Source organism: Aphelocoma coerulescens, chromosome 4 (assembly GCF_041296385.1).
Source record: "Aphelocoma coerulescens isolate FSJ_1873_10779 chromosome 4, UR_Acoe_1.0, whole genome shotgun sequence".
NCBI lineage: Eukaryota > Metazoa > Chordata > Aves > Passeriformes > Corvidae > Aphelocoma > Aphelocoma coerulescens.
The window spans coordinates 57,133,289-57,153,615 of NC_091017.1; the positions used below are offsets into that span (position 1 = coordinate 57,133,289).

The 20,327-nt window shown below is 35.7% G+C and overlaps 1 protein-coding gene across 1 annotated transcript in view; it reads left to right on the forward strand.

Annotated features, from left to right (window-relative positions):
- Positions 1–20,327, forward strand: part of ARAP2 (ArfGAP with RhoGAP domain, ankyrin repeat and PH domain 2) — a 124,408-nt gene that overhangs the window by 39,341 nt on the left and 64,740 nt on the right. Inside the window, exons 10-12 of the mRNA XM_069014304.1 lie at positions 17,583–17,698; positions 18,835–19,034; positions 19,796–19,881. Of these exons, the coding sequence (XP_068870405.1) occupies positions 17,583–17,698; positions 18,835–19,034; positions 19,796–19,881 (402 nt within the window). The remainder of the gene's footprint in view (positions 1–17,582; positions 17,699–18,834; positions 19,035–19,795; positions 19,882–20,327) is intronic.

A 20,327-nucleotide genomic window follows, 5' to 3' on the forward strand; every position in this document is an offset into this window, starting at 1 on the left:
AATCCATTACAACTCAATTAAGTAGATGTGGTTTCTGAATTCAGTCTATACTTCCTGTGGCAGAGCTCAGACAAGTAATGTCACAAAAGGATATTTTTCTCTTTTGGTACATTGCCTGCATGATAAAGAACTACATTGTATGGATATCTGTTATGATCCGGTTTAAACCCAGAAAAGCAAAGCAAGCGAAGTCTCTGTGCATAAACCGGAAAGAACTTAGAAGGTTCAAAATGTTTCCAGAAATGAGATTAAAACCAAACGAGGTTAGATGTTCATGCCAAATAATTGATGTATTTTATTTAATAGTAAAAGAGGCAAAGAGAAGAGAAGGGAAAGAAAGAAAGAAAGGAATGGAAAAAAGAAGTGTGCGTGGGGGTGGGGGCACAGGGAGAGGTGACAGGGGTTAGATGGAAGCACATCACCCATCCGAGGGTCCCAATGATGTCTCGTTGCTCCCCTCCACCTGGTCTGCTGGTGCTGAGGGTCCCCCATCGCCGCCGTGACCACGCTGCCACACACCACCACACCGCACACCAAAGAGTACAGAATCCCATGGATTAATAAACGCTTTGGGCCAGGTGGGAACACCCACATGTCTCCCTTTGCAGGGGCTGGCTTGACACACTGTCCCTTGCAACACGGAGGGTCTGTTGCATCATCTCTGGTGCAGGGTCTGGGGACCCCTTTGAGGGGGCCCCCTGTGATGAGCCATGTCACCCCCTTCTGCTGTGGATAAGCTTCCCCCTCCTTGGTGCAGGGGCCCCTCAGCTGGGCTCCTCTGCACAGTGGAGGATGGGCAGCCACTGCACTTCTGACCAGAGATTTTTTCCAAGATACCCAAAGCCTCTTCTCCCTCCCACCCTTTGGTGGAGGGTCTGTGCAAGCCTGGCAGCTGATAGCCCTGGGGCTGTGGTCCTCATCGTGGAGGTGTTAAGCTTGTGCTTTGTGAATGTCCCCAGTCCTGAGTTGTTACTTTATCTTCAGTGAGCAGTGTAAGGCCTAAGTCAGGGCCCCATTCAGGGTGCATTAGTTGTCTTTGCAGCTTTTGTAATACAGTTTTAAAAGTCTTTCAAGAAAATATTTAAGTCATAAACTATAATATTACAGTCTGACAATATCCTTCTGTGAAAGGTAACAGGTGGGGCTATTCTTTGTTCCAGTCTGAAGTGGAAAAGCAATATTGCTGAAGACTAGGATTTGCCTAATCTATGACAAGTATCATCAGATGAGCACTGGCAGTCACTTTATGATGATTAAAATTTTCTCCTTGGTAGCAAAACTAAATAACTCCTGCACCAGCAGGAGACCAAAGAGTATGTCTGCAATTCATTAATGTGCCTTGTAGCTGACACTGTAATGTTTAGAACTCCAAGCACTTAAAAGCAAGTGATTGATCATAATGCAGTTAGCTTGCAATAACTGATCGTGCAGGAAATGCATAAAAGAAAAATAAAGAAAACAGTTTTGCCATTCATGGATTTCTGCAGTTACTCAGTGGTGATTTTCAAGATTGGGCGGTCTTACTTCAATCTCTGTTGGAGTTCATCAGGGTAAGGACCATTGCAACTTGTTGAAAATACCCAGAATTTGTAGTACCCCCTCTCTTTTTTCCTCTTGTCAGCTCCCACCCCTTTTTGTACAAATGCTTAACTCAGCAGTAGACGCTTGCTGCAAAACGGTTCTTTTCTGCACAGCATGGGCTGGAAGTGGGAAGAGTAGCTTTGATGGCAGTGCACAGAGAGCAGGTTGGAGTTGCTGTTGGACTACTAAAATAATTAGGCCATTGGAGTTTTCATTAGTTATGTAAAGTGGATGGTTTAAAATAAGAATTATAGAGATGATCTTTAAAATAAATACTAAGATAAGTACTAAGATAAATACTAAGATACTTTAAAATAAAATACTAAGATCTTTAAAATCATTGTTGCTCAAGTGACATTTTAATTTTTTTGGGCCATAAATATTTTATTTTTGTTCATCTGTGCTGGTTTCTTTATGTTGTTTGGAGCAGTATGGTATTGTTTAGGTAATAAAAAACTATTATTTTCTCTACTCCACTATCTTATATCTACAAATTTTATTCTAAATAAATGAGCTATCCTTATAGCCAAAGGAGGAGAGTTTATGATTTACAGCTTAGTATGAATGTGGGGAATACCCCAGTGTGCTTTCTCAGCAATAATTTCTGTCCCTGGTTAATAAATTGCTAGGCCAACAAATTTGAACTTAATCAACTCAGACTGAATTCTTACTGCATGAATCACTTCAATGTCATGGTTATTAAATTAAATTCTCCCTCTCAAATATTTTGCGTACAAAATAACGTCTTCTTAGAGGTGGCATGTTTTAAATCTCATTCATTAAAAATCAGTATCTTAGAGTTATTTCCAGAAAACTTCACTCAGAAGTTATTTCAACCTCAGCATGTAGGTCAGGACCCCTCAGAGATCCATCAGAATGATTGACTGATACCTAACACTTTTAAAGAAACGTGAAAAATGTTGCATGCACTGAAGAGCAGGAAAAAAAAATCAAGTTTTATTACCTTTGCTTAAGACGGAAGGTTGTGAAAACAATTGGCAGTGGGCAGCCAGAGAACCATGTGAACAGGCCTGGACAATGGTTGAAAGAAAAATATATTCAGGAATATATATGGAAAGCAATAATTCAGGAAAGAAAATGTAGAAATAATCTTGTTTGTATTGTGAGTCATGCCTGGTGACATACATTAGTATGTTTCAAGCATTTCAAACAACTTTTATTTGGTTTGGCTTGTTTTTCTTGGTTCTTCTTTTCCTTTTGGTAGACCTTTTTATAATACTTCTGTAGCATTTTCAATAAAATTACTTTGGAAAAAAAAGCTGAGCCTGATAATGCAGTGGCTGACAAGTGTGTTTTACTCATGGAGATAAACACTTTCATTATTGACTTTGCTAATCCTTTTGGGGATTCTGGTATGTAATATTTAATTATTATATCAGATTGATTATATGTCCATTTTTTGTTTAAGGTGAGTTAGGCTAATAAAAAAAAGTACAAAAAACTCCTGCTGCTGTCGGATATGACTCTATTTCAGTTATTGCAAAATTGCTTGTCTTGTACCAGCCAATGTTTCCAAATTGTAGAGGTTTCTATGCTCTGCAGGGATGCAGAGAGGAGTCTATATCCACTAATACTGCATTTGTCCACATTTATCCTCGTCTGTGGTTTAAGTCCAGTATGCAGACCTGTGTTAGAGATACATGAGTGAGGTTTAAGAAAGGTTTGAATCAGAGTGGCTGCATTGGTATAATAAATATGGCTTTGTGTCCTGTTTCCTGGTTCACGATCAGCCTGTCTGGCACTTATTTGAGAGGCTCTGCAGGATGTTGTATGTATGATGGTTTTTCCAGCTGAGAGGTGTTATTCCTTGCCATGGGGTCATAAAGAAGTTCAAAGGCAGATAAAATGACAGCAGTCAGCAACAGCAGCTTAGTTCCTGCAACACAGGAGTAATTGCAGCCCATTATTACAATTGACTCTCGCTTCTTTCCCCTGAAGGAACTGAGCAGCTGCCAATTTACTGGGCTGCAAGAAAACTGATGAGACAGGAGATGGGGGTCATAACAAAAGTTGAGAAACTGATCAAGGCAAAATTCATTAGTCCTGAGTAGCTGTAAGAGAAGAGAATGAGAGAGGGCTGTGACTGGTCATCACCGATGCCCATGTGGGAGATGGACTCTGACTTCCAGGTTGGTTTGTTTCACCTTGCACTTCTTTTCACAAAGAGAAGAAAAGGGGATTCTACGATCTTTCATCTTATTTTGTAAAAAAAAAAAACCCCAACCACGCAGAAGAGGGCAGGAACCTCTTTATGGAACTTACCGAGAAAGGGTTTATTTTGGCTTGAATAAGTACAGCAGTTGGTTTTTTTGTGTGTGCTGCAGCTAAAAAAGGGATGATCTATAACTTGTTTGGTTTTATTTAACAACAGTGGGCAGTTGGATGATCCTTAAGTACTTGCTTATGGTAAATATGTACCATTAGCAGTGTGAAACTTGTGTGTCTTTGTTGGTGTTCTCAGCAACAAATGCTAATGTAGAAATGAGAGTGTTATATGTAGAAATGAAAGGGTTACATCTACACAAACTGTGTTTCAGACTCTCTTCATCCTTCTCTGACTGATGTGGTATGGAATATCAGAGACACATCTCTTAATATATGCAAGTGGACATGTAGGGGAGTTTTACAGGAAAAAGTACAGGTTAATAGAGTGCACTGTAGATACAAAACCAGAGGGTGTTATCTCATCACTGTTCTGTGTGATTCTGTGGTGCTGTTCAGGTCTTCTAATTGTGCAGGTCTTTTATCCTCACACCTAAATTTCATTCTCCTGTACTGCATGTAGATGTATTTTAAAATGAACATGAAGAGGCAGGTGCAGTTTTGTTGCAGCTGCTTGTCCTTCTAAATAGGAAAGTTAAAGATGCATTGCATTTTCAGTATATATGGGGCCATTTAAGGAAAACTGTTTCTTGTAGGATCTTATACACAGATATCTGGGGTGAATCTCCATCTCTTTGAATGTCAGTTGGAGCTTTGCCATTTATGTCAACTGCCAGTTTTTTCATTTTAGTGCAGTATTTTCCTTCATTCCTGAATTCTTCTTCATCCTAGTTTCTGAAATGACATGTTCATGCTGAGAAAATATACCTTCTGTAACTTCAGCATGTTTGCAGATTGCAGCTGCCCAATCTTATTAATATAGAAGGGTTTTTTGGTAGATTTCCTGTTCTTAAAAATTACTGTAGCATGTTACAACCCTCCCCACCCACAAGTGGTACAAAATGCTGATGCTGGGTTTCCGAATATCCTAAATGGGAGTGATTTTGTAATTCTCGTTCTATTTTTACTATTTGTGAGATTCTCTTTCATGTGTTATCTTGATCAAGTCTTTGCAATTTTGATGCAACTTGTGTGTGATGAGATGCATCTGCAGAGATTCAGTTATGAGCCAGAACAGCATTTTTATCACTGTGCTTCCCCATGACATGAATTGGCTTCAGTTTGCTGGTGTCTAGGTCAGGATGTTGCTGTACAATCAGCCTGTAAATCAGTGCTTCCCTGTTTGCTGGTCACTTTCCGTGAGCAAATTGCCACTAAAAGTGCTGCTCTTCACTAATCACTGATTTGTAAGGCATCTTGACTAATCTTAACATAGCAATATGTGCATATTTCAAAAATTATTTTTTTTAATTACTGTGTGATCGTGAAGGCTATTCTAGCACAACATTCAGGAAAGAAATAAATAGTAATCTAGGCCTGTTGCCCCTCCCCAAGAATGTGCTCTGAGACATGAGTTAGCATTGCTGTTGACAAGTTTTGTTTTTCCAGTTGCTCATTAAATTCAGGTGAGTGAGATTTATTTCTTGCTTGTAAGGATTTGGGCATGAGTGAGAGACTCAAGAAGGGAAAGGAATGTAGTAGACAGGTAGAATCATTATGCTACAAGGAAGCCATGTATCTGTAGCTTATTGTGGGTCCTAAAAGACCTTCCTGTACTGTTCAGTGGATGACAACAGGAAGCATAAGAAACAAACAGAAGATAAATGTGTAAATGGAGATAACTTGTTAAAGATTTAATTTTTAGTGTTCTTTCTATTAAGCTGTCAAGATAGTAACACAGAGTATAAAGGTTATTTAAAAGAAGTATGAACGGGGGTTTTTTTTAAAGATTTTGGTTTGTTTTTAACTTCTAATTTGTTTAAGTACCTTTTTTAGAGAATGGTTGCTCCATGTTTTCACAGATAATTTGTACTTTCTGTTAAATATTAGCCTTTGCTCCTCATTAACAGAAAATAATTTAATTGAAAGCTTGAATTTACTTTATTTTTTCGTAAGGTGCTTCTAGCTCATAATTTGTGATGGGAGGCAATATTCATAAAATATTTAGATTACATTCATTATGACAAAGGCATTTTGTTTGTTTCTAAGGGTATAGTAATTCTACATACAGTTCTGAAACATGAGTATAGTGCAGATATTTTAGAGCTGGATTGTTCTTTAGCTGTGGCAGTTGCCCATCTTAGCTTTGATCATTGTAAAATCAAAATAAAAAAAAAATAATCACTAAAATCAAATGACAATGGCTTTTGCATGAACTCATAATAAAACTTATTTACAATGGATTTACTAGGAATTCAGTAATCTCTGTAAGTATTTAATACCGTAACCATTTCAGTATTTAAGTAGTGAAAAGTAGATTGCTTGTTTGTAAATATTATTGATTCTTGAAACTCTCTTTTATATATTTATTTTTATACAAACTGTTTTTTTTTTATGTGAAATCACTACCTTTGTAACACAAAGCCTAGGCAAGTATGAAAGTGAATAGCTGCAAAGCAGTAGCTGTGTGTGTCCATTTTGCTTTACAAAAAATTCAAAACAGTTTCTCTGTATTTATCTGCTATTTTCATCTTTGTTTGTCACATACAGACAAATTAGTATGATTGAATCTAAAGCCAGCAGACAAAAATACTTTCTTTATAAAAAAACCCAAAGAAACTCATCCCTCAAAACAAACAAACAAAACCCCAAACCCACCTCACTCTATATTTGGCTGAACTAAATGTAAGGAGGATGTCTTCCCAGGAGAGATAATGCTGTAATGACCGAGTGGGTTAGGAAAGATTCGTGCTTATAAAAAGCTGCAGTGCAGCGTTGCTGTTGTCACGGCGTCAGCCCTCTCTTGGTCCAGGCACAGATGAATGTATGGCAAAACTGCTGATGCTGCTGTCACTTCACTGTTTTAGGATAAGTATTACAGAAGTGGGAGGAATTCACAAATCATAATTAGGTCTCCTTAGGTTCCTGTTTCTAGGCGTTAGTGGGAAGTTGAGGCTTTACACTGGCTTCTAGAGAAGGTCTGAACCTCCATGAAGCCTGACACTTTCTTCAAAGTTAATGAATATGCGTGCACACTCTCAGAATTTAGATCTCTGCTAAATATTTATTTATGTATTTCACAAGAAATAACATTATCTTTTTGGTTCAGGTAGTCCAAAAATTTCAGAATTTCAAATTTTAAACAAATCAGAAATTTTATGGGGTTTGATGTCTCTTTCCCACAAAGGTGAACATTTATTAAACAGATGAGAGTTTATACTGTCTGGCCAAAAGCTTTTGTGAGGGTCTGTACTCTCCTTAACTTACTTTTTTCCTTCTAAATTGAAGATCATAATGTCAGTTGTTAAAGTGAACCATTTTTCTTCATGGCTCTCTAAGCAAAAGGTGTCTAAAATCTCCCAAGCTGGAAAAAGTAGTTAGCACAGTCCAGAGCTCTCCATATGTCATGTAATTCATTCATTTATTCTTATAAGGTGTGTGGTGTGTGTGTGTTTTGTTGCAAATACACCATCTCAGAAGAGTAATTCAGATTGATAGGATCAGAAATCTAAACTGTTCATTTTATCAACATCAGCTGGGAAATCCATAGAAATCAGTTATGATAAAATGGGGTACGTTTGGAGTATATTCAGATATACATTTTTTTAAGATGTGAAAATGTCTATAATAATTAATCCTATTTGTATGGTACTTTAAAAACCATTGAATTTTTTTTTAAATTAATTGCCCTTTGTAAATATTTTGAGTCATGCAGATTACTTGGAAATTGGTTTGTGAATGAAAAAAACTTTAGAAAACTTTCTCCATCAGGAAATGCTATTGTTGCTTGTGGTTATTGAACTACTATGAATTATGTTAGTTATTAATTATTTCTACTTGTGAAATATCACATCATAGAATTAAATTTTAATTTATTAAAGAAGGAGGTAGTAAATAAAATAAGAATTCTTCATATTTACTGTGAGGACCATTTGTCTTAGCACCTTACTGTTTGTAGTCAGTACGTCAAAACACTGTGCTTGGTCAATGATACTTTATTGTCAATATCATATTTGTTATCTCCATGGGCAAATTCTGGAGGAAAGCAGACACTTCATTATTTGCAGGATTGCTTGGTTCATTAGGGGAATTTTGCCAGTGGGGATGTCATAACAGTTTTCTCTCTTATCTAGTGACAACTGTTGTAGATTTTAAAGTATTGCAAAAATGTTCACAATCTGTCCATCCTGTAAGAGTTCAAACACATTTTTTGCCTGTTTTTCTGGATTATGAATACATAACAAGATCCTTGCTGTGTATGTACAGCTTTGGCAAGATGATTATAAAGATATGAATTCAGAAAATTATGGCTATATGTGTTAACTTAAAATTCACTGATCCTTCCGGTCTCCGGAGAACACTTGCTAAATCTAAGAAGGTTTCCATTTGTGAAGCACTTCCAAAGAAGAGTCCAGATGGCTACTTAAAATTGTAATAGTAATATCTATGTTTAAAAATGTCCTTGTATGAACAGGAGTTGCTCTGGGTGCTCATTGCAGTGAAGTGTTTAAAACGGTGTGTGAATTTGATGTGGTGGCTACAGGGATAGCTGTTTCAGCTAAATGAAAAAAAAAGGTTGAAGGTATCAAACACTAAAAGTGAGGAAAACTGAGGCACTTCCACGTAATTTTAGATTTTGTGTATGTTAAGCTGGTATCCCTTTGGGGCAAAAAATATGTGAATTGAGTAGCAAGAAATGGACTCTGAAATGGAATGAATTTCCGTGTGTTGGAAATTGTGTATCTTAAGGAGCATGATTGCCTCTTTAAATAGGAGACAATGTTATGAGTAGCCATTGGAATAAAAGTAAAGGTGAAAGCCTTGAATATAGGCTCTACTTGCTCATGACAGGCTTTGACTTTTATTTACATGTTTATTTAGCTGTACCATCTTTATGTCATCTCATGATTTTTCATGAGGCAGCAAAAGTAAAGATCATATCCCAGGCAGCTGCAGTGGCTTCAGCCTCTGTAGTTGATAAGATGCTGGTTTCTGAATTAGCCCCATGCTGCAGAGAAGCCCTGCTGGAAGGGAGTTACTGTAATTGTTCAAACTGGAACCTTGCCTACACTTGTCTTTTGTGTGTGTGTGGTGGGGCAGTAGGGGACACAACGAGAACAGGTTTGTCTCTCTTGCTTGGTATCTGTCAGGGTATTTGGGAAGATAGCAAGGAAGGTTTTATATGCAGTATTACCAGCTTGCTTTTGATGCTTGTTTCTGTGTGTTGTGCCTCAGATGTGAGACTGTTGCTTTCCTAGTATGTTGAGTGACAAGAAAAAGAAAGCACGTGTCTGAAGAATGGAATATGGTCTGAATCAGACTTTCTGTACTTCAGCTGAGCTCTGAATTGTAGAATAGTTGAAGAATTCAGTTCCTCCAGTATATTTCTAAAGCAGTAATGTAAATGACTATGGTACCTTTAAGTCATGAACTCTACTTTCCACTAATAACTTTAAACGGCTTCGTGTTAAAATGTACAGCTTTATGTAAAATTCAGGTTCTTCTATTAATGCAGCAACCTGCACATGTTGTTTCTGAAGTACATAATTTGCACACATACAAATTATTTTTAATGGCAAGGCATGGTTGCAGCATGGATTGCTTCTTCCCCTTCCCTTTCAGCATGTTTCAGCACAAATGAGAAACTTATGAATATTTGGAATTATGGTATTTTCTCTTCTCTCCGTTGCCTTCTTCTCGCTTTGTTTTTGAGGATTAAGAAATAGAAGCTTTTAATTTATGTATTTATGTGTTTGTGGCTGTTGACTTTGAACATCCCCTTCCAGATTGCATCATCTTGTCTCAATTCACTGTGACCATACACTAAAACCTTTCCTTATGGGACTGGGCAGTAAGGAAGTGGGGAAATTTAGGCTCTGTGTTCTCTGTTCTGATCTACTTTCCTTAAATCTTGCTAAGACCTGAAGATTCATTGGGTGCTATTATGTTTAAATTGATTGAAGCCAAGCATCTGTCTAGAGTAAGAACTTACTTGGGGTTACATGGGAAGACAGATGCTCCTGTGTTATGTAAACCTAATTTTTTTGAAGAACTCAGCTAAAAACTTTTGGAAATTCATAGAAGACCTGCGTGAAATAACATTACCTCAGTTACAGATGTGTGCACCCTTCTAATTGTGGGAAAACTGGGCTGATTTCTAAGATCTTAATTTCATCCAATTATAGTGTTTTGCAGTAGATACTATAATATGCTATTTACTCTCACAGGATCACTACCTCTTTCAGTGCATTGTTTATTTAGTAACTGGTAATTCTAATTTCTTTTCATGAAGTAGCCCATACCTTTTTTATAGCACACTGTTGAAAAGTGCCTTACTTTCAGATGAATCCTTCACTGAAAAGGGAGTGTTCTTTGAGGAACAATGAGGAATTTATTTTTCATCAGCTCCTGTAAAGTAAAGGAACATGACTGCCTCCTCCATGTGACCACACTGTTCTGAGAAACAGAATGAAGGATTCAAATATCCATATATTTTACATTCTCTGTTATTTTAGTCTTTTATGGGCGATTGGGAGGGAATAGTTCTCTGTCAAACTGTACCTGCTCAAAATACTGCTTTCATAGGTCTTGGCTGAAGTTCCAGTTGCTCAGCAGTTCTGCAAATCAAACCCTAGAGCATAAAGTCAGATACTAGGAAATGAAAAATGTGCAGTGGAATGACTGTATGCTAAGGCTTTTGATTTACACTGAGCAGAATCTGGAAAAGGCAAAGATAAGAGCTAACACTTGAGGATAGTATTCAGTCACTTTTTTTGTGTTTTGCAGCCCATAAAGGAAGGGAGCTTTCATCTTTGTGTGTCCTAGATCCATCCCATACAACAAGCAAGGCATGGGCCTAATGTTGCATAATCAAGTGATATAAAGTTGTATAAATATTGCAAAATACATACACATAGCTGCTGAAGTGAGGATTCTGAATTGCTCCTGTAGTAAGTGAATAGAGAGATCTGTAACTTACATGAGAAGAAACATCCAAAGTTGTAACTACTACCTTAGAATGTTGGTCAGGAATGCATTTTTAAACTAATATCTTAGGTATTGCCATTTCTTATGTACTGGCTTTCATCATAGAGCCATCTCAAAGTACAGGTATTATATTTATTTATAAAATAATGATGTGGAATGATACAGAGAGGGACGTACTACGGCAGTATATCCAAAACACTCCACTGCAGACAAGCTTACTATATGGCACTGACTAGGGCTAATTTAAGTGGCCCTTCTTGTCTTTTGCTGTCGTCTTCCTTTGTAACCTCCAGAATTTTGGATGCCAGGTTGTCATCACAAATTTTTCTGCAATAATAGCATGAATCATTTTCAAGTGGTTCTCTAACGGGGGAAAGAATTTTGCTTAGTTAAATGAAGAACTTAAAATGGATGATGTGACTACCTCATATATCATAACAGATGAGCACCAAGCTACAGCATTAACATGCAGAGACAACTGGAATTCTAGCATGTCCTTGCTCATCAGGGCTTGAGTTAGCAACCTTCACGTTCTTCTAACATTATGTTTTGAGCCTGTAATTATATACTGTATGCTTCCCTGTGGTGTCATTTTGAGACTCATTAGAAGACTGTAAGACAGAGTAAATATGTGGTGGTTTGTATTCCAATCCACAATATGTAACTATCACTGGAAAGCTGTATTAAAAGGTTTTAGGCTGTGATGAGGGATGTAGAGAAGCCTGATGAGAAGTAACTAGGGGTGCTAAGCTCAGTACCTATAGGAGAAGAGGAAATCAATACAAACTTGTGTAAACTTAATATCATCAAAGCAATTTCTGCATTACTTGTTACTCTTTCTCAAACTCTTAATTACATAAAAAGTCTTAATTTTTCATTAATATGGAAGCCTGTTTTTTCCCATATTTCTGTTGCAGAAATGAGCCCTCCTTAATAGCTAGAAAGGCTGAAGTATATGCCTCCAAATAACAAGGGGAAAGAAGCTATGAATTCTTCATCTGAATGATTCTAGTTCCTGGCTTTTATTCTCTCTGGAATAGTTTGGTTGTTTGGAGGGAATCAAATGCCTTGGGGTTAGAATGAAGGAAAAGCCTAAATCATGTTAAATTGTTAAGGGAATTTTCAGATCTTGCAGGAATAGTGTAATTCTCACAAACTTTGTGGTAACTTCCCCAAGCTAAACCTAAAGAGCTGCTGCAAATTAAATGGTAAATTCAAGGAACCATGTAAGGTCCTATTTTGGAACTCTGATCAGAGATACTGTGATCAAAGGTCAAGAACTTTCTGTGAATAGGCAGTAGGACAAGAGTAGTTTCAGAAATATGAATTTTTATAAATTAGTGTTAGGGGGGTATGAAAGACAGCTGTTAAAAAGGAAACAAAAAAGTGTGCATTTATCAACACACACGTATACACTTGTGTGTGTATATATATCTTTATATGTAGTATAATGTTCTTGATTTATTATCTGTTGCCTCTTACCACTACTGGAGCTTTATTTAATATATATATATTTTTATATATATATCTGTATCTCTATATCTGTGTGTGTGCATGCACATGCTTAAATATTGCATGTCCTCAAGATCTGACAGCCAAAGACAAAAAAAGCAAATGCACCATGACCACATAATTCACAGGAAGGAAACTGATGTGCAGTGAGAATACACAGTTGATGTAGCAATTTCCAAAAGTGCTGTGTTCCCAGCATATACCAGTGCTATTTCTGTACTTCAGAGTTCTGCACTTCCATATTTTTTTTTACTTCAAAATAAGCTACAAATATATATATTTCTGTATGAAGGTGTATATTTATGTGTGTATATACATGTGTATGTAGAAACATAGTCTCTTGAACTCATGGCAGCAATTTTCCTTTTTCTTGACTGTTGCTGTTATCCCCTTAGTTCTCCACCAAAAAGAAAGATATAAAAATATGGATTGATATTTCTAATATGAAAGAAGAAGTTAGTTAACCTTTTATTTTCAATCATTTTTATGTGAGGAGTATAGATAAAGTTATAATTGTGGCTGGATTTTTTTGGTTTCATTTCTCTGAGATATTTTCCTGATGCAAGGATTTTTTAAAATCAACTTTCTATATTGGGGAGCTAATGTTAGACAGTGCATCCAAAGACATGATAATAGCTGCTGAAATGGTAAATGTTGAGGAACACAAGCAGCATCTCTAGAACTCCTGTGTTCAGATGAATTTTGGTTTGACTAAACCAATAATAATGCCAAGGGGAAGGGAAAAAATATAAAGAAAAATTACTATACTTTCTAGGTAGAAGAAGAGTTTTTTTAGAAGTACAGTTTTGTGGAGGAAGTCTGCTCACTAACTGAGAGTCACACGGTTCAGCCTCTGATTACAAATTTATTTATGAATTGCATGCAGAAAGGTGCCTGAGCCTGTCTTTTTAAGACAACATACTGAAAGTTAGGTGTCCAGCAGCTCTGAAAATTTCATGTTTAGATACAGTTGCATGATTTTATACATACATGCACTTTAGCATTCCTTAACCTTGGTGTTTATTTCTGTGTCTGTAAAACCATGGTGGTATATTAGAAAAGGTGTGAGACCAATTTTGAATCTCCTTGAATTTCATCCAAAGTAGAATTGAAGAAATGTTAGTAAAGCCTGTCACAGGACAGCTTTTGCCTATGAAAAGATAACGCAAAATAGAGAAGGCAGTTTTGTACACTGAGAGGCACTTTATAGATACGTGCTAAAGGTATGTTTAAAAATAAAAGTTAAATAATTTCATGGTTTATATACAGATAACAGGTTTTCATAGGTTATGTCTTTTTCAGACAGGGTGATAATAACAGCAACACTGACACATTGTAATCATTCACCCTTCAGGAAGGAACAACAGCTAATCAGAAGGCCAGTACTCAGTATTTTTAGCCTTCAGTTAACTGTGCTGTTTAGTGAATATTTTTGATCTATTATTTTATCTATAAAGAATTTTATTTGGGGTTTTTTAAAGCTTTATTGTCAACTCATTTTTCAGCCTTTCTTCAAATTCACGAAGACAGTGTAACTATAGACATTTAAGTCATATTTATATTTAAATATAAAAAAAAAACCCAAACAACCCAACCCTCATCTTTCTCTGTGCATTTTTGAATCTTAAACTTTTCTTCCTTTGTCAGAAATCCTAGCACAGTTCTATGTATCTGAAACAATGAGCTTTCAGTGGGTAGAAGCAAGACAATTCTTGTTCTGAAAAGATACTGCTTGCTCTTGCTGTCGATTTTTTTGTATAGTTCTTGAATGGCCCTATTGTCCTTCTGTGCACTCAAAGTGAATGAATTTTTCTTTCAAAGTGGAGCACTTCTTTCTTCCCTGTACCAATTCCCACTTCTGTTTCTGAAGGTGAGAAGAAGACTGCACTCCTGAAAGATATAATTCTGAACACTGAAAATTAGATTCTAGTGTACCTGTATTCACAAAGCCAGGTTTGTGCCAAGTGTTGTGCAATTACCTTTAGGAGTTTCTGTGGACCTTTATGGAAATAACTTCACTCTAATGTACCAATGAAATTGTTTAATTTGCCACCATCTTCTGTTCTGAAAAGTAGATTCTAATTTTTTAACGTTTCTGACTTTCCTCACACTGAAATTCACTATTGTAAGTTCTTATGCCCTTTCTGAGTGTAAAACATAATGAGTTATTCTCTCTTTAGCGGGACTGTTCAGACACTGGGCACGTATGCAAATTTTGGAGAGCTGGTGCTGCACCTAAAGGTTAAGACTTTCAAATTAATGCACTTTGTTTCTAGAGGGCTTTCTTGTTTCTATATTGTTAAGGGTAGTGCAACAAAGTTTGGTTTACACAGACATTAATGTGTGTGTGATCAGGTTGCTTCCATGCAGCTTGCTCCATTTTGCTCCAAGGAAAGGAGATGCAACTAGCTGTTTGAAAGCATAAAAAAGAGACTTAAAGGGATATAAAATAAATATTTTTGAGAAGGAACATTATGGAATAAGTAGATGAATGAAGTTTAGTTAGCTTTTCTTTCCTCTTATGTTGTGTAACAAAGTTCTCGGTTGTCAGGCAAAAAAATTAAAATTCTCAGTTATCAGGTGGCAACATACTTATAAAAAAGGACCTCAGTTTTTCACAACAAGTATTTGGGAAATGTATGAAGTAAGATCCTGGAGAGAACTCAAGTCATGTTGTTGTTGGGCTTTTTAATTCTTGAGGATGTGTCAGTGGCTAGTAAGTATAAATGTCTTTTCTGCAACTGTTTGTTCAAGTGCTTAGATTGCTGGAAGCTTATTTGGGAAGATGAGCATGTGCCTTTTCTTATTTGCATTATTTTTATGAGCATCACCAGTAGCAAGTGCCTAAAGGGAAGCTACTGTACAGGGGAACTTTTGATCTTGCTCAAGAAGGTAGATATTATTTTGGTCATCTTTGTTATTCATTTACCTTCAGTGAACTTCAATCCGGACCTAAAAGTATATTGAACACCTATTAACCATGGCTTCTGGTGGTTTTTCAGCTCTTACTTAAGAAACAAAGAATGCATTGCACTGTTAAGGTTCAAGGATAGGCTTGTTACCTCTCCTTTGAAAATCAGGATTTCTTAAGGCCAATTGTTTGAAATAATTTGAAATAATTGAATCAACAAATTAAACTTGCATCCAATTTACATCTCAGAAGAATAAACCATTTAATTCTAGAAAGTTAATGGTTTTGGCTTGTTTTGGTTAGGTTTCTTTTTTTTTTCATTTCACTGATAGAAATAAAAGTTTTTGTATTTTTCTATCCTCAGTCTTTCTTTTACTATTTCATCCTTCTGTTTTTCTCACTGGTGATGTGAAGTTAAGAATGCTTCACTGCTACAGGGGAGGCTGTCAAGTTCACACTCAAAAGAGATTATTCTGCCCACTCTTTTCCCATAGAGGGTGAATTAGGGACTGAGTAGGCTTCACAGAACTCTGCTCTCTTCTGAGACAGGTGTGTTGGTATGAAACCCCTTGGTGTGGGGGCTGAATATGAGGGGAAAGAATAAAAATATCCAGGTTACAGGATATGAGGGTAGAAGAAAAGTAGAAATATTTTAAAATATATCTATTTTTTTTCCTAAACTAAATTATATGAGGTATGGCTAAACCAGGTTAGTTATTGAAAAGCTTCTACTTTTTACAAAGGGTTGTGTCCATAAAATCCATAGCTGGTTCCCCACTGTTACTGTCAAAGGTAATGGATGTAAAAACACCCCAAAAAATTCTTAATAAGAAGTCTGTCAAGGAAACATTACTAACTTATCTCACAGTATATTTAATTAGTGGGAATTCTGTCATTCTAAAAATCTCATCCTATAATGGATGTTACTGTGCTTTTTGGGGGATTATTCTATTCAATGCCTTGTATGAGATAATTGATACTTCTGCTTGTGCATAGACACATGCATATATGTGTGTCTTTTGTCAGGTTTAGCAGTCCTGGCTAAAATTGTATCTTTATTTGCTCATACCTGAAATAGGGAAATAAAATTAAAAGAGTTTTGTAAAGTATTTTCTCCATCTAGGCTTTAGTGTTTAAAAATTTAAGCATCTTACAAAGAGAAACTTGTCAGTGATGCAGGTTTAAATATGTATTAAATAGAAAAACAATCCTCTCTTCAGAGGCAGGCAACTCTGAAGCATTTAACCTTCAGTGCTTTTATTTTTATCAGTTTTTACCCAACTACTTGTTACGTGAGAGGTAACTCAGTGAACATACCAGTGGTAAAGTATGTGAATTTGGCTTTTTGCTTGGGTGATATAATTTGGTTCTGTTTCTGATTTAGTTACTGTTTTCAAGAAGTATGCTAATACTTCCAGAAGTTAATCTTGTGGAAGCGACTGACATTAGATGGACATGTAAATAAATTTAAAGAAGGAAATGCTGATGGTATTCCAAATAGATCAGAAATAACATACATACTTGCCAGTTTTTCCAAAATCCATACATTTGATAGGCCCTTACAAAAGCTCACTGAACATTTTATGTTGCAATTGTGTTAATGCAAAAGTTATTTTTATTTTAAGTACATTTTTCCATGCAGGAGGAAAAAAATCCCAAACGATTTCTCTTGGTTTAAGGCAAAAATACTTTCTCATAATTGAGTCACAACTAACCCTTGTCTATTTTAGCTGCTATATAGGACCTTTTTTCAAAGACATGTTTAGTTCATGTAGTAGATCAGAAGCAACGAAAGGTTTAAGAAAGAATTTTATACGTATTTTATTTTGTTAAAACACTCAGTTTTAAAGCAAGAAAAGCTGCTGTCAGTTAGAAGGATTTAGATGTATAAAGATTATTTAGACACTAAAGCATGATTTAAGCTAGATCCTTCCATAATTTTGCATTCACATTTTAATGCAATCTATTTTTAAAACTTTTTTTTTTATTCTTTCCTTTATGAATAGATCATACTTTTTTTTCTCCTACCAACAATCAAGTAAGGTCTTTCTAGGAGTTGGAAACTCAGTGGTTGGACAAAATTTAGTGGAGGTTTATTTATCCATTAATAAATTAGAAGTGGCTTGTATGTCATGTCAAAGGTGTCTGTTACTGGTCTTGGATTTTTTGGACCATGATGAAATAATTCTTTTTCACACATTTTTTTCTTGAATGATAACCCCCTAAACTTTTATTATCTTTTCCCTAGGACTTTAAGACAGGATTTGGTATCACTTTAATCCCTATGAATGTGGCAAATGTAAAACAAGTGGATCGGGCTGCAAAGCAATCTTTTGAAATAATTACTCCTTATAAAAGCTTTAGGTAAGAACTTTAATATTTACTTAACAAAATATGCAATTAACTAAGGCACTAAAGAAATACTGGTTTCATACTGCAGTGCTGTAGCTAGTTTGGATGAAAAGATGATGTTTTTATTAAGGATGTTCAACTATTTTTAGAAAAATGGGATGATTTTCTTTCATTTATTTAACTGTGTGCTGCATCTGTTAGCCCTTGACTAGGCATATTATACCCACAGGTTTGTATTTTTATGTAGCCTTCTTTATTCATTCTGTGCAAGGGCAAAAGAAACAAAAGAGAAAGGAATTTCTCCACTTTAACAAATTGCCTCCATCCTAAAGAATAATAAACTTCAGTAGTGAAATAATGCTACATCCATTTAGTAGTACACATTTTCTTTGAAAAGAAGCTTTCATGTGTTACCCCTTGTAGAAATCCGTGGTTGAAAGCAGTGAAAGTTTCACTTTGGCTGATGCTGAGACTTGTAATGATTTTTAAGAAAATGAAAGTACATGCTAATAAAAGCCTTTTGCTGAGTCTTGTAGTGTTTCTTGAATGAGATGTCTTAATGAAGGAGAAAAAGAAATTTCTTTGTTCTCCTGGACTTGTTAAATGTTAGAAAATACTTTCACTCTCAGTCAACTAGCAGATAAATTAGTCTTGATCAGCAATTTGAATCTGTTGCTGGTTGGTAGATAGCTAGTTCTTTGATTTTCTCTTAAGACATGAGCGTGTTTATGTTTTCTTACTATTTTATTTCTTAAAAAGATTAATTTAAATGAAATGCAAGTCCATTTTTAATTCTCAGTAAGTCTCCATGTTTTCTTTTGTCATTCCGTGCTTTTGTTAAAATTCAGTCTTTAAATTTGGTAATCAGTAACATAAAAGGATTGAAATTAACTCAGGGATGTTACGTGAATGTTACAAAAGCTGTGTAGCTTATGCTAGTAGTGATTCTGTTGAAAAAAGAACTAAAACAGGGAGTTTCATTGACTAAAAATACAAAATAATACATTCCATCTTAGTATTTATATCTGTGTGGAGGAAGATTTTTGACTGTGATTTTGGGTGTAAATGTAATAAATGAGAGACTACAGACCATGTTTAATTGGGCTTTAAAATAAAGATCAATAACACAGAAAAGTCAATTGTTTCAGCTTTACAGCAGAGTCAGAAAGAGAGAAACAAGACTGGATTGAAGCACTCCAGCAATCAATAGCAGAAACTCTATCTGATTATGAAGTAGCTGAGAAGATTTGGTTCAATGAGTCCAACAGGAGCTGCGCTGACTGTAAAGCTCCCAGTCCTGACTGGGCATCCATCAATCTCTGTGTTGTCATTTGTAAGAAGTGTGCAGGTAGAGTAATTAATGACAAGCTATGTGGGTTCTAAAAAACGTTGTATTTGCATATCTATGTATGTCCTTGAATTGGCTTTTTAAAAAGTTTTATTTAATTTTATTTTTGAAGTGTTATCCTTGTGGAAGTTTTGAGAAAGAAAATGTGAGCAAAACTTTTTTTTAATACCAAGGGCATTCTTCCTCTAAAGCACTTCCATGCATAAATGGCATGTCTGTGGTAGTTGAGTTCTCTCAGATGAATAATCCTTCACAATTAGTGGAAATTAAGACGCAATAGCACTTCATGGGAAAGGAATGGCTTTTGCAAGGCTAGATACCAAAGAATAACGATTTTTAGTATATAAATGTTGGGTATTAATTTTGTTACATATGGGCATATTTTACTGTCAATAGGGATAGCTTTTTCAGATACTACTAAAAATATAATTGTCATGTTTTATATTGAATTATGTCCTTAAGCAGTAAATTTAAGGAAATAATTTTTAATTCTAGGCTTTCTTTCAAACCAAACTCTCCCAGAAATAGTCTACAAGAGACAGCCTACTTCATTTATTCATTACTATCAAATGAAATTAACCTTTTGTTTTTTTGAAATAGGTGTATTTTTCATGCTGTTATTTAATATTCAAATGTCAAACCTAACCTTTTTTAAAAACAGCAAGTAGAATAAATCTGGCTTCATCACATTGTTTTGTTACCTCAGCAGAAGAGAAAACCTGTTCAAGTGCCTTAGTTAAGTAATTTTCTTGGATTTTCAGGACAACACAGATCTTTAGGACCAAGAGATTCAAAGGTCCGAAGTCTAAAAATGGATGCTAGCATTTGGAGCAATGAACTTATTGAGGTATGTTGTGATATTCTAAATCTTTTTTCCATCTTGAAACCTACTGTATGAAAAGGAGTTATTTACTGCCTTACTCACAAGAAAACTGAGCATAAAACTGCTAAACAATATGGTGCTGTTACAAGAAAATTGCTGTTTCTGTGCATCATGTACCTTGTGTAATTCAATATATTCGTTTTGCTAATAAAATGTACAATTTCTCTTAGTATTTCTCCAAGTATCTAATATTTTTGGGGAAAAAAAACCCAAAATGCTTTTGGAGAGTACTCATGATGGAGAAAGGGGAAAATAGAGGAAACTTCTCACTACCAGCTTAGCTGCTTGGGGTGTTAAAAAATGATGGTGGTAAAAGTGGTCCTGATAGGCTTGGAGCCATCATTGTTTTCTTTAAAACACATGCTACTCTTCTCTGAACTTTAACTAGTATTTTCTAATATATAATGAAG